The 14363-nt window shown below is 33.1% G+C and overlaps 2 protein-coding genes and 1 non-coding gene across 3 annotated transcripts; 2 read left to right on the plus strand and 1 right to left on the minus strand.

Moving 5' to 3' along the window:
- The first annotated feature begins 5700 nt into the window (after positions 1–5700).
- TRNAM-CAU (transfer RNA methionine (anticodon CAU)) lies at positions 5701–5784 on the plus strand. Its single transcript is given in 2 exon segments — positions 5701–5738; positions 5749–5784. It is a non-coding gene; the product is annotated as a tRNA-Met (tRNA).
- A 4371-nt stretch (positions 5785–10155) lies between these two features.
- LOC143590814 (uncharacterized) lies at positions 10156–10994 on the plus strand. Its single transcript, XM_077071180.1, has 3 exons — positions 10156–10644; positions 10720–10877; positions 10970–10994. Exons 1-3 carry the CDS (start codon positions 10156–10158, stop codon positions 10992–10994), a joined length of 672 nt encoding a protein of 223 aa, XP_076927295.1.
- A 148-nt stretch (positions 10995–11142) lies between these two features.
- LOC143590815 (uncharacterized) lies at positions 11143–13349 on the minus strand. Its single transcript, XM_077071181.1, has 2 exons — positions 12203–13349; positions 11143–11672 (listed from the first exon to the last, which is right to left on the minus strand). The coding sequence occupies exons 1-2, from the start codon at positions 13347–13349 to the stop codon at positions 11143–11145; spliced, it is 1677 nt and encodes a 558-aa protein (XP_076927296.1).
- Between the last annotated feature and the right edge of the window lie 1014 nt (positions 13350–14363).

Here is a 14363-nt window from a genome sequence, read left to right on the forward strand (position 1 = left end):
ATTATTTTTTTTAAAAAATTTCACCATAATAACAAGCGTTTTTTTATCTTTAATATGAGTACCATATTGTTATATAAAAATAAAAAAAATTAGTGGGTTTTTTATATTGTGTTAATTGATTGTTCATTATGATTTTTAATTGGGTTTTTCTATGTATTGTGTTATAGATTTTGGTCATTGTGTTATCAATTGATACTCATATTAAAGATAGCAATTAAAACAAAGATTACGTCATTTGTATCTTTTTGTTTGTCTTTGTGTTCATCATGTGTCTTACTACTTATCATTGTGTATTACGTTCATATCATTGTGTAATATGTAGTTTCCATTGTATTTTACGTTTCAGATCATTGTGTTATATGTATTCACTATTGTGTTTTACGTTTCTGGTCATTGTGTTATATGTATTCATCATTGTGTATTATGTTTCATGTAATTGTGCAATATTTATTCATCACTGTGTTTTATGTATTAGATAATTTGTTGTTATTTTATCATTATATTTACGTATTATTTTATTACACAACCATATTATTAGCATTTAAAAAAAACACAATGATGATTTGAAAGACACAATGATGAAAAAAACACAATAACAAACAGAAAGACACAACGACGAAAAGACACAATGACGTAATTTTTTTTTTAATTTTTATATAACTAAGTGATACTCATATTAAAGATAAAAAAACGCTTGTTATGATGATGAAATTTAAAAAAAAATAATGTTGCATGAAAAAGTTATGGACGTTTTAAAATGATAGAAGAATTGACATGTGACTTACATGTGAAGAGAGAAAATATGTAGTATTACGTTTATACTCTTTTACCTTTGGTCCCCACTTGACACATGTCAATCAACTATGGTTTCTCACACTTCTCATTTTTGTTGGCCTTTGTAGAATAACTCAACCCGGAGAAAGAAAATATGGTAATTTTTTGTAAATTTGGGGAAACTTTGTTTGCTCCTATTTATTTTTTTAATATTTGTTGAATTGGTTGTGAGCAGATGAAAAAGAAAACTGTAATGATAAAGGTATAAATTTTTTTTAATTGAACAGAAGAGAGAAATATAATGTTTTTTAGTGTAATTATAGAAATGTGGATAAGAGACAGGCCGTGAATGTTCTAAGATGATACGGTTGATTTGAGATAATCACTCTCCAAAAGAATCTATCTATACTATATAATAAATAAAGGTTTCTCAATGCCACATGGCATCACACAAGATAACTTCTTACAAATTTTCCCACCTCGCTCTCTTATTAAATATATTTCTCTTTCTTATTAATAATTTATATTTAACTTTTTTTTCTTTTTAATTTATTATTTTTCTTTTTAATAATTACTTTTTATTTAAAAAATTTAATACCAACATAAATATTATATTTAGTTTTATATAAATATATTGTATTAGTTATTAATATCAAGCTTTTTATAAGTAACAATTCTTCACGTTGATTTAAATAAAATAATTAATTTCAAATTTCAAAGAAAGAAATTTTCACTTAATATTTGTTTTGCAATGAGATTAATAAAAGCTAAGGCCATTCACTTTAGATGGTTTGTTTGTTTTCTAGACAACCTGTTTTAACACATGGTCAGTTATGTGTTTTATTACCTAAAGTTGAAAGAAAAAATAAAACAAAAATACCAATTTTGATATGGAGGTTAAAATTACAAATACTATATACAAAAAAAATATTTAGAGATTTAAGAATTTTTAATAACTTTTTATTTCATATTTTGTAATGTGTAATTTATTCTATCATATATTATATCTGTATATCTTTTGAACATATTTTTTATATTTCACATTGTGGTATTATTTAAATAAATTTATTCGTTATAACCCGTGCTCTACACGAGTCTTAATGCCATATGTTATTACACATGAGTGATTATTACAAAATTTTTCCACCTCTCTCATATTCAATATATATTTCTTTTTCTTATTAATAGTTTCATATTTTATTTTTATTTTCTATTTGATCTGTTATTTTCTCTTTTTAATAATTAGTTCTTGGTTTAAAAAATTTAATACCAATATAAATATATTATTTAGTTTTATATAAATATATTGTATTAGTTATTAATATTAAATTTTAATAAGTAACGAATTTTCACGTTGATTTAGATAAAATAATTAATTTCAAATTTCAAAAAAGAAATTTTCACTTAATATTTGTTTTGCAATGAAGATTAATAAAAACTAAGGCCAATCGCTTTAGATAGTTTGTTTGTTTTTTAGACAACCTGATTTAACACATGGTAAGTTATGTGTTCCGTTATCTAGAGTTAAAAAAATGAAACTACTAATTTTAATATAAAGGATAAAGTTACAAATTAAATTACAAATATTGTATACAAAGAATATTTAGAGATTTATGAATTTTTAACTTTTTATTTTCATATTGTGTATTGTGTAATTTATTATACCATATATTGTATTTTTTATATGTTGAACGTATTTTTTACATTTCACATTGTGTTATTATTTAAATACATTTAATTATTCTAACTCGTGTTCTATACGGGTACCTAACCCAATCTATACTATATAATAAACAAATCTTTGTAAGAGACATGTCATCACCAAAGTGATTCTTACAAAATTTCTACTCCTTTCTATCATATTAAATACAATTCTCTTTTTTATTAATAATTTTGTATTTCATTTTTTTTTCTTTTTAATCTTTTATTTTCTCTTTTTAATAATTCTTTTATGATTTAAAAAATTTAATACCAGCGTACATATGTTATTTTTTTATATGAGTATATTGTATTAGTTATTCATATTAGGTTTTTATTATAAATAACTAATTTTCACATTGAGTTTTAATAAGGTTTTAAATATATTATATTAGTTAATTAATATTAAGGTTTTATAAGAAATGATATTATTGTTTGAAGAGGCAAGATTAATTTAAAATTAAAATTTCAATAAACTTAACTTATTAATTATATATGATTATATGTTAATTTCACTATTGATGTCATCTCAGTGTTTATGTTAATTTAAACGAGCGGGCTTCTTTAACATGTTAAAGTCTCAAATAGGTTCAAGTCAAAACAGTTTATGATTAGAGTGAGTTTCGGTCCACGGGTTAGTTTTAAAAAGTAGCCATTTACAACTTTTTTTATTGATTATTTAATCAACTTATCATTTATGTTTAATTCATCATCTTAAAAATCCACAAAAATATAAACATTAGACTACATGTTATGGTTTTTCAGGTGGATAATACAACTTCTTACCTTCGGAGTACAAATGTTAGACGTTAGCACGTTGTTACTTAGATGATAAATTGACTTTGTATATCCTTCAAATGTTGAAGATTTCAAAAATATAGATTTCTTTAGTGAACGAGTTATACATGCACCGAAAAATGAGGTCGTTCAAGAAACTAACAAACGTTTGTTATACATGTTTTCAGAAGATGAAAAATATTACCATTATTCAAATAAAATGTTAAGTTATAAGAAAGTATAAGTTTTTCTGATGTTTTAAATAGCCTCAAAATCTAAGATTGTCAAGTAATTGGTTAGTCTTAAAAGTCGATGTTGAATGAAACTACAATATGACAACCATGTTATAGAAGCCAAAATCATATCCGGAAATAATATTGGAACTCACACTTTTATTCCTAAAAAAAAAAAGAAAAATCCTACACCTTTAGATAAAATGATTAATTTCAAAGAATGCAATTTTCACTATTTTTGTTTTGCAATGAAGATTAATAAAAGCTAAGGTCAATCACTGTAGATGATTGGTTTATTTTTTATACAATTTATTTTAACTCGTGGTCAATTATCTGTTTCATTATCTAGAGTTAAGAGCAGGAACAATACGGAATTACTAAATTTTGATATAGAGAGTAAAGTTACAAATAAAATTAGAAATATTGTGTACAAAGAAATAAATAGAGATTTATGAATTTTCTAACAACTTTTTTATTCCCATACTGTATAACGTGCAATTTATTCTACCATATAATATATCTTTATATCTGTTAAACGTATTTTTTTTTTGTATTTCACGAGGCGTTATTATTTAAATACATTTATTTGTTCTAACCCGTGTGTTACACGGGTAGCTAACCTAGTAATAGATTAAAGAAGAGACTTAGGTAGCGTTTGGCATGCAGGAATGACAGTAGGAATGGAATGATTCATTACGTGGGAATGAAAAAAGTGGTGTTTGGTTGCTCAAGGGAATGGAAGCATCCATTATACATGGAATCTCATTCCACCAAAACCATTCCTTCCAACACCCTTCTTTTTTTTTTTATTTCATTCATCCTTCACCTTACTTTCTTAACACCACCACCACCACTACCATCAGCACCACCACCAACTCCGCCGACACCACCACCTCCGCCACCACCATCACCACCGCCACCACCATTTTCATCGCCGAAGCTACCACCGTCGCCATCGTAGAGTTTTTTTTTTTTTTGGGGGGGGGGGGATAAAAATTATTTTGAGATATGAGTGTTTTTATTATTTATATTTCATTTCTATAATTTTTTTGGATACCAAAAATTAAAAATTACTAATTGATTTCATTCCTATATGTTAACCAAACAAGACAAAGGAATGGTAATGATCAATTTCATTCCCTTGTCCATTCCATTCCTTCTCCCATTTCATTCCAACTTCATTCCATTACCTCCAACCAAACATACCCTTAAGACATTTTTATTCTTCCATTTTTTCTCTGATTCTTATTGCAAAATTATTATTATTATTATAAATACTAAAGGAATCTACATGCATTAAGGTAAGGCTAGTTTAATAGGAGACAATTATAGAGGTAATTGTTGAACCCTTCATTTCTTCATCTTTGACTTGACTTGACATACCTTAACCCGTGGCTCTCATTCAACACTCCTTTGACCAGGTTGTAGACTCTTTTACAGATCTTCATTTTGAATTTGGTCATGGTCGTTGGATTTGTGGCCTCAAGATTGTATTATAGGTGAAAACCCAAGTTCGATACTTGACATGCGTATTATTTTAGAGTATACGAATAGGAGAATTCTGAAAAAGTTGCCGTTCTTAAAATGGCATAAAAGAGCTCTAGATTATTGTTCTAATATGCCCACTCAAGATATATCTTTACATTTATGTTGACTGCATAAGTAATTTTTGAACAATGTTAGGGTATATTAAAGGACCATTATTAGGCATACTAGAAACATCAAGAGAGTTGTCACCATAAGCTATGAGGGTAGACCACGACATACACTGACTAACACAATCACATCATAATATTTCAAATAAATACCGTTACTGGGAATATCGTTGAAAAATGGGGGCATGTATGCTGAAAACGTAACTCAATGTACCCAATTTCATAAGCGCAAATTAAAAATGTAAACGCCCTATCAAGAAAGCCATAAAATGTTGAGGATTTAATTGTCAATTATCGAAAGAAAAAATTTCATTCCTATAATCCTATCAAAAACGACTATGAGTCGACACACGTGGATTGCCCTTCACATGTGGTGTAAATGACATCAAAATAAAAGCTAGATGACCCTACGAAATGCACTTACAAGTATCATCGATGTAAAAGGTTTTCATTTAGCTTTTCATATATTTCAAAAAACTAAAAACGTGTTTCAAGTGATGTCTTTTAGTTTACGACTGAAGTTACTAGCTTATAAATAACGTAGTTTGAAAATATGAACATACGGGGTGGTGGCGCAGTTGGCTAGCGCGTAGGTCTCATAGCAAAGAGTGATCCTGAGGTCGAGAGTTCGAGCCTCTCTCACCCCATACATTTTTTTCTTATAAACGTTACATATGAAAGCTGATTTTCATATTTTATGGACCCAAATTCAGGCATGAGGACTTGGTAAAGATATCTAGTTTGAGAATAGTTTCACTCTATTATTGCCCTAACTGGCCAGCCTAAACCTAACGTTGTAAAACCGAACATTTGCTTGTTCGTCTAAGTTCAATCGTAAAGAAATGGACAATGACAGTTAAACAAATGCCTTTTTTTTGTTCTTGTCCGTTCAAGTTTATCCAAACAAACACGCATACGAGTACACTTAATGAACTTATTTTCTTATTCTTATGCATTCGTTAAAAAAACCATGTTTGTTCGTTCAAGTTTATCCAAACAAACAACCAGACAAGTACACTTAAACGAACTTATTTTCTTATTCTTATGCATTCGTTGAAGAAAAATGTTTGTTTATGCTAGTGATACGATCCAAATAGCACAAAGGGCCCGATCTAAAAGAGAGACCGGTAAGCCAACCTAGGACCGGCCCAATAGCTTTAATTGGCCAAGCTAGGGCTTAGGCCTCAAAATAATAAATGCCCCATTTTTTAAAACTGTTTTTTTTAATATTAGTGGTTTTTCTAATTTATTTATGCGATTGAATTTTTAACTAGAAATATGCCGAGAAGTCAGGAATATGAATTGCCTCTTTATTTATGTGATACGGTTTGCTGAAATGGAAAGTGCAATTAAATGATTAATCATCCATAAAATTAAATTGCAATTAATATTGGAATTGGAAACTGTTACTATAAACTATGAATTGCCCAATTGCCTTCAAATTAAATAATTTAAATAATACAATAATTAAATAATTTAAACAATACTTATTGTATTGTGTGGATCAAACGTCCAGATACCAAATTGCCAAGGGGTTTACAGCCCTCAAATTAATTATGTCAAACTTTAAAGGTTAGTATGTCTAAATCTAATTATTTATTTAATTATGTGAATTGCTTGTTATTTGCTACTTAGTGATTAGAACATTGTCCATTTTCTCTTTGTTTTTCAGTAGAAAACTAGAACATTACAAATTAGAACTTTGTTGAATAGTTAAAATTGTTACTAATAATAATGTTGTCGGTATTAGCCCAGAAACACGAGGTTTTGTATCAAAAAGATTTTGAGGAAGGGCCCCAACTTTTTAGTTCGATTGAGGCCTCTGAAAACCTTGGACCGCCACTGAGCCAACCCGTTATGAAGATTAAAAAGATTTGGATAGACCTTATTCAAATATTATCAATAATCTTATTTCTTGATTTGCAAGTTATTTTATTTTAGTTATGAATTTGTTTCTTAGCTTGATTATGTTTCCTAATTTTCTTGTTTTCTTTAAATACCGTTGAACTTTTTAATAATAATTAGAGAATTATTATTTGGTTTTCCTTTTTCTTTATCTTGTGTTCTTAGGAGATTTGCGGTTGTCTCGAATAAATCGTAACAACTAGTTATGGGGTTCTTAATAAGTTAAGTAAACCATAACAATAGTCGAAACTATAACTTATTGCTTCAAGACGAACAAGTTTTATCCTTATAGCATTTTGTCCCACCGTTTAATAAAATAATATACTTCGAGTTTGTGGTGAATCACTGCCATGCATGATATAACGAAGAAGCGGATAGCATTGGTGAAGTTTATACCTTCCTGTTGAATGGTATACTCAACAACGTGGAGAGATAAGTTAAAAAATATAGATACTCGCATGGAAAGTTGGAAACAGTAAACTATAAGTGAAGTTTATACCTTACTGTTGAACGGTTTGTTTAACACTCGATTCATTAACACATGTACCAAACCTATGGGCTATGGGTGATGTTGATACCGAGTCTTTTGATGGAGTATAATTTCTAAAACATGGCTCTCGTAACTACGAACACACATGTATAGAATTACTTTTTATACAATGGGATATGCAGCCAGCAACGTACAGCCATATAATCATCTAGTTAAGTGGTATAAAAAAAATGTCGTAAAATTCATGGGCCATTTTTCGTGTTCGGTCTCAGATTTGACCACTTTTCAATTAAAAAGTTTGTTGGCCAGCTTGACCTATTCATTATTTTGTTGCTAAATGACCAAGTTATATATCCAGAGCCCAATAGCCGCCTTAAAGATAAATTTTGAAGATTGAAATTTTATCCTATAGAAATATGATATGTAACTGTATCTATAAATCAAACAGCTTTTTTTTTTATTTTTGTATATATAGTCGACTTTGCATGAATTTCTTTGCCACGTCTCGTATTATATCCTTCTTACTTTTCTATATATAAATAACTGTCTAACTTTATCAAAATTAGGCCTAGGATATCTAAAAAGTTGGTCTCGCTATCATCCTTGGTTAAAAATGAAGACTTTGTGGTTAGCATCAAGGAGCAACATCACAAGCAGTAGAAAGAACATCAAGCAAATGTAAGTGAATCTTAACTTATTTAGGAAATAATATGTATGCATAATATATATTTTAATATATGACTTAAAACTTTATGTGAATCTTAAAGACTTTGATAAATTCATATAGTATGTGATTTATTTACAAGTTACAACTAGTGTGACCATGGTGGAACCAATGGAGGGTCAAGAGGGTGGTCCATTGACCCTTCGATCACCAAGTTCGTTATAATTTTATATATAAAAGTGGGGTTTTAGGTTTTATAAAAAAAAAAAGAAAGAAACAAAAGGTGGACCCCTTAGTTGTACTCAAATGAGAAAATAGCATTCTGATGACTTTCTTACTAAAAGGTTCTAGTTTAGCCGGCAGAGTGTGACATATTTTTGTGTAATTGCTTAGAGTCACATGTATTGTAACCTGTTTTGTGTAAATGATAGTTAAAACTTAAAAAGTAGTGTGAGCTGATGTGTAAGTGTCTGGAATCAAAGGCGGTGTGACGCGTATGCATTGATGACGAAGTCATAAGTCGTTTGACCCAATAATATTGTAACATGATCATAGATATACTAAAGGTGGTGTTATGGTAAAAGTTTGTTTGATTGATTGTTGATAATGCCATGGGTGCTAATTATATCAGAAGATCGTGTCGGAATAATTGTGGGCGTGTATAACTTGACAAAATGGAAACCAAAACTTATAGTGGGCAGCACTGGGTTATCCTAGCTTCTCTACACATCCCTACGCCCAAACCTTGTGAGTTACATTGCACAAATATGCCAAAATGAAGATGAAGGGCCTTATGGGGTTCGCTTGCGCCATTTTTGTGCAAGTTGATTTGCTCGTTGTTTTGCTATGGCTTGGGTTTACTGCATTCATTCACTTAACTTTTGCTAATAGCATGTGTCTCTTATATTTTCAGGTAAATGGATGAAAAACGAAGGTCATATACCCATATGTGATCAATAAGTTAAGAAATGAGGATACAACGCACTCTTTTGTAAAGGATGGGTGTTGAAATATTAGATATAATGTCAGTACAATTCAATTCAATTCAATTCAATATTTGTTAAGAGTTTTTTTTTTATATAGTTTTCTTATATTGTTTTTTTTTTTATTTTTGTTATTTGAGGGAAATATCTGCTGGGCTTGAAGTAGGCTTGTGACAAACTTTTGGAAGTAGGTTCGGCCCGTTAGAAGTAACTTCATTACATACGCTTATGGATGATTCTGGAATTATTATTCTTCTTTCACAACCGAATGCCTCCACTAATCTTCAATAGACTCAAGACACCCTGATCGAATGAATCAACTCTCATGATCACTATTATATCTGATCATCACAATGATGATCTGATCTGTTCTTGTTCCTGGTTATTTTTTTCTTCTTTCTGTGTAATCGATTGAAGAATTTTTCTGTAATACTTGGGGTTTCTTATTGTATAAAGAAGATTTCAGTTTTGTGACATGGTATCAGAGCCACGACGGCTCTGATCACTACGTTCTTCCGCTCGTTCTGGTTGTGTTAGGGTTTCACATAACAAACCCTAACCGTAATTTTTGGGGTTTTTGCTATATTCGGATTTCTTTGAGGAAGCCACTGAATATTGTTGCTGAGTTTAATTCTGGTGAAGACGTATTATTGGGTCACTTAATTGGTGAGATCGTTCTTTAATTTCTTCAGTTTTTTAATTGTACTTGCATTGGGCATGTTTGTTGTTGATGCCAGAAGATCAATGCCTGGTTTGTTTGTGCATTAGGCATTCTAAGAATATTTGTGCATCATTTGTTTGAATTCTTATGTGTGTTTGCATAAGTCTTCTTGGCTAATCCTTGATCTGCCATCAGTAAGAGTGGTTCAGAATACCTGGCTCTAGCCTTGATAGATTTTTTGTGCGTGTGCTTGCTTGAAAATTCATTCTTAATTGCTTAGTTACGTTAATTTTTCTTTGTTTACTAGTGGTTAAAATGAGTGACACTGATGATTCCGGTGAGACTTTAATTAGCAAGTTAGATGCTAGTAATCCATTATATCTACATGCTAGTGATTCTAGTACCATGACTATTATTAGTTTTAAACTAAAAGGAACAGAAAATTATTCTATGTGGGCTAATGCTATGAAACTCGCACTTCAAGTTAAGAATAAACTTGGTTTTGTTAATGGTACTTGTGAGAGACCAACAGATGATGAAGTTCTTAAAAATCAGTGGAATAGATGTAATGCTGTTGTGTTAACTTGGATTCTTAATTCTGTTTGTGAAGAATTATATGTGGGTCAAGTATATTCTCAACTTGCTTATGAGGTTTGGACAGAACTGAGGGAAACTTATGAGAAAATTGATGGTTCGATTATTTTTAACATGTTTCAAAATATTAATTTGTTAAAACAAAATGGAGATTCTGTTTCTGATTATTACCATAAACTAAACACACTATGGAAACAGTTTGATTCCATGGTACAGTTACCCTCATGTTCCTGTCAAGCCTCAAAAGGGTTCAATGATTTTAATGCTTTAATAAAATTGATGCAGTTTCTAATGGGTCTTGATGATGCTTACCAACCTGTTAGGACAAATTTGTTGACACGTGAACCATTACCTACTGTTAAAGTAGCTTTCTCTATTGTTTCTAGGGAAGAATCACATAGGAATTCTAATGGTAATTCTAAAAATAATGTTCAAAATGTTGGGTTTGTTTCTAAAGTTACTCAGTTAGATAATAAAAATAAATTTACTCGTGGGCCAAACCCAAATTTGAAGTGTACTCATTGTAATAAAATAGGACATACTGTGGAAAGGTGTTTTGAAATTGTTGGATATCCTCAAGGACCTAGGCCTAGGGTATATCAAAAGCCAACTACCTCTAATAATGTGAATACTGTTAAAAATGGTTCTTCTTCTAACTCTATCTCCAGTACTCTTACTCCTGAACAAGGTACCAGGTTGTTAGGATTGTTAAATGATAAAACAGAAGGACTCATTGATGGCCCTCTCGTCTTTCTCCTCTTCTTCTTGTCCCACAAGTCTCGACAAATGATCCGCCACCACGTTTTCGCTTCCTTTCTTTTCGCGGATCTCCACATCAAACTCTTGGAGCAGTAAAATCCACCTGATCAAGCGCGGCTTTGCATCCTTCTTCTCCATCAAGTACTTGACTGCGCTGTGATATGAAAAAACAATAACCTTGCTCCCCCAAATGTAAGATCGAAACTTATCAAGTGCATATACTACCACAAGCAACTCCTTTTCCGTAGTGGTGTAATTAATTTGAGCATCGGAAAGGGTTTTGCTCGCGTAGTATATGGCAACGGGTTTCTTATCCACCCGTTGACCCAACACGGCCCCGACCGCGTAGTCACTTGCGTCACACATAATCTCAAATGGAAGTGACCAATCAGGTGACAACAAGATCAGGGCTTCAACCAATTTGTTCTTTAGTACATTAAAAGCATTAAGACACTTTTCGTTAAAAACAAATGGCACATCTTTTAACAACAAATTACACAACGGTTTAGATATAACACTAAATTTCTTAATGAACCGTCGGTAAAAACCGGCATGACCCAAAAATGCCCATATCCCTTAGTAGGTGGTGGTAAATTATATATGACTTGTATTTTTGCCCGGTCAACCTCAATCCCCCTACTCGAGATGACATGTCCCAAAACCATCCCTTCTTGCACCATAAAGTGGCTCTTTTCCCAAATTAAGACCAAATTCATTTCCACACATCTTTTTAAAACTTTAGTTAATTCATTTAAGCAATTTTCAAAAGATGAACCAAAGATAGAAAAATCATCCATAAAAATTTCAAGTGAATCCCCGACCATATCTGAAAAGATACTCATCATGCACCTTTGAAAGGTGGCCGGGGCATTACACAAACCAAAAGGCATTCGCCTAAATGCGAATGTGCCGTATGGACACGTGAAAGTGGTCTTATGTTGGTCATCGGGGTGAATAGCAATCTGATTGTACCCCGAATAGCCATCTAGAAAATAATAAAACTTCTGACCTGCGAGTTTCTCGATGATCTGGTCAATGAACGGCAAGGGAAAATGGTCCTTGGATGTTGCCGCATTCAACTTTCTGTAATCAACACAAATCCGCCACCCGGTTACCGGTCGGGTGGCGATTTCCTCACCTTTCTCGTTACGGGTTATCTGAATACCCGCCTTCTTTGGAACGGTTTGTGTTGGACTTACCCACGTGCTATCTGAGATCGGAAAAATAATTCCTGCGTCCAACCAATTCAAAACCTCCTTCTTCACTACCTCCCGCATGTTTGGGTTCAACCTTCTTTGTGCATCATGAGCAGGTTTTGCCTCGGGATCGGTGATGATCTTATGCATGACAATGGATGGGCTGATCCCTCTCAAATCTGCTATCGTCCAACAAATCGCCTCCTTATGCTCCTTCAAGACTTCCACCAACGCCTTCTCTTGTTCATATTCCAAATTTGCAGCGATGATGGCCGGTAATGTCTCTCCCTCTCCCAAAATCACGTATTTCAGGTGTTTCAGGAGCTCTTTCAATTCAACAGTCGGCGGATTCTCCAATGATGGTTTCAACTTTGAATTAATCATATCGGGCAACCGCTCCACTTGCTGAGACCATGGCGGTTTCCCAATACTTGCCGCATACAACTCCACTTCTTTCTCTTCTTCTTGTAACTGTAAGACATGCTCAACTGCTTTCCTGCAACAAATAGCACACTCCTCTGTGGCATCATCCCCACTTTCGTGAGGGTTCAACCCGTCAATGACTTCAGTCGCGAAGCATTCGTCACTCACCAGAGGGTTAGACACGTTTGAAAACACATTAAGCCTAAGATTCTTATTACCAAATGCCATGTCCACTACCCCGGTTCTACAATTAATTAAAACATTTGCGGTGGCCAAAAAGGGCCGACCGAGAATCACGTTTGGTTTCCGTTTTGGGTCAACTGTCACGTAGTCTAGAACCAGGAAGTCAACCGGGTAATAGAAATCTTCTATCATCACAATCACATCGGTTACGATTCCCCTAGGAAGCTTGAGTGTCAAATTGGCCAACACCACGGTGGTGTCAGTTTTTCTAAGTGGACCAAAGTCGTATTGGTCATACAAGCTTCCTGGGAGAATACTCTCCCCAGCCCCAAGATCTAACACCGCTCTAGTCATTTTAAAATCGCCCACTTGAATGGGTATAATTGGCGTTCCCGGATCTTGTAGCTTGGGTGGGAGGATACCCGTCAAAACCGAACTTACATTTGCAGTTAAGTCAACTTGTTTAGGCAACTTGTGAGTTCGTTTTTGAGTGCACAAGTCTTTTAAATATTTAGCATACGCAGGGACTTGCTTAATTGCATCTATGAGGGCTAAATTAATTTTTACTTGTTTAAAGATTTCCCACATTTCCTCCTACTGTGGGCCCCTCTTTCTAAGTGTTGATGAGGTCTCGGGGTTCACCAATGCCCGAGGGAACGGAAAGGTTTTACTCGTTGAACCCGTCTCCTTGGCGGCTGGTGTTCCTGTCTTAGTTTTAGTTTCAATTTTATTTTTGTTTATTGGCTTTGATTTAGTTTCTGGTTCAATTTCAGGCTCATCGTCACTTTTCCCATCTTCGCCCAAGTCCTCTACCACACCTTCAACGAAAGGTGGTGGAGTTACCCCGTTATCATATATCTTACCACTTCTAAGGGTACTTACCTGGCTGACATGGGCATTCTTACCACTCGAAGAGTTGCCACTCTGATGGCTCGGATTCTTCAAAATATCACTCGGCAACTTGGATGGATTTCTCTTCAAACTCGCCACTTCCTCCGCAAGCTGGCTCACCTGTTTATCTCTCGCTGCATTGGCTTTCTCTTGGAGCTCTAATATATTATTCACACTTTTATTCTGAGCCTCTTGATCCGTCTTGATCTGCTTCAGAAAATCCGTCACGTCCTTAATCGACTCCTCCTTGTTACCCGAAGAACTCTCTTGACCTTGTGCTGCCCCTTGATTTTGCTGACCCTGCTGATAGCTCTTCTGGTAACTCTTGTTGTAACCCCCCGAATCTCTTTGATTATACCCGCCTTGACCGCTACCCCTCTCGTTCCCATATTGACGCTGATTCGACTGATAACCTGCTTTTTGGGAATTACCTTGAAAATTCGGGTTTGTTGCGTGTTCGGGTTTCCGTAACTGAAG

Source organism: Bidens hawaiensis, unplaced genomic scaffold (assembly GCF_021521415.1).
Source record: "Bidens hawaiensis isolate Kalapana, Puna unplaced genomic scaffold, B.hawaiensis_p1.1 tig00039005_1, whole genome shotgun sequence".
Lineage (NCBI taxonomy): Eukaryota > Viridiplantae > Streptophyta > Magnoliopsida > Asterales > Asteraceae > Bidens > Bidens hawaiensis.

Bases quoted from the DNA above. Each gene is read 5' to 3' on its own strand.
- LOC143590815 (XM_077071181.1), bottom strand. From the start codon at position 13,349: ATGACTAGAGCGGTGTTAGATCTTGGGGCTGGGGAGAGTATTCTCCCA. The intron at 11,673-12,202 runs GTCAGAAGTTTT...TGTTGTTAAAAG, and splicing joins GATCATCGAGAAACTCGCAG to ATGTGCCATTTGTTTTTAAC.
- LOC143590814 (XM_077071180.1), top strand. From the start codon at position 10,156: ATGAGTGACACTGATGATTCCGGTGAGACTTTAATTAGCAAGTTAGAT. The intron at 10,645-10,719 runs GTACAGTTACCC...AAATTGATGCAG, and splicing joins GGAAACAGTTTGATTCCATG to TTTCTAATGGGTCTTGATGA. The intron at 10,878-10,969 runs GTTTGTTTCTAA...GTAATAAAATAG, and splicing joins AATAATGTTCAAAATGTTGG to GACATACTGTGGAAAGGTGT.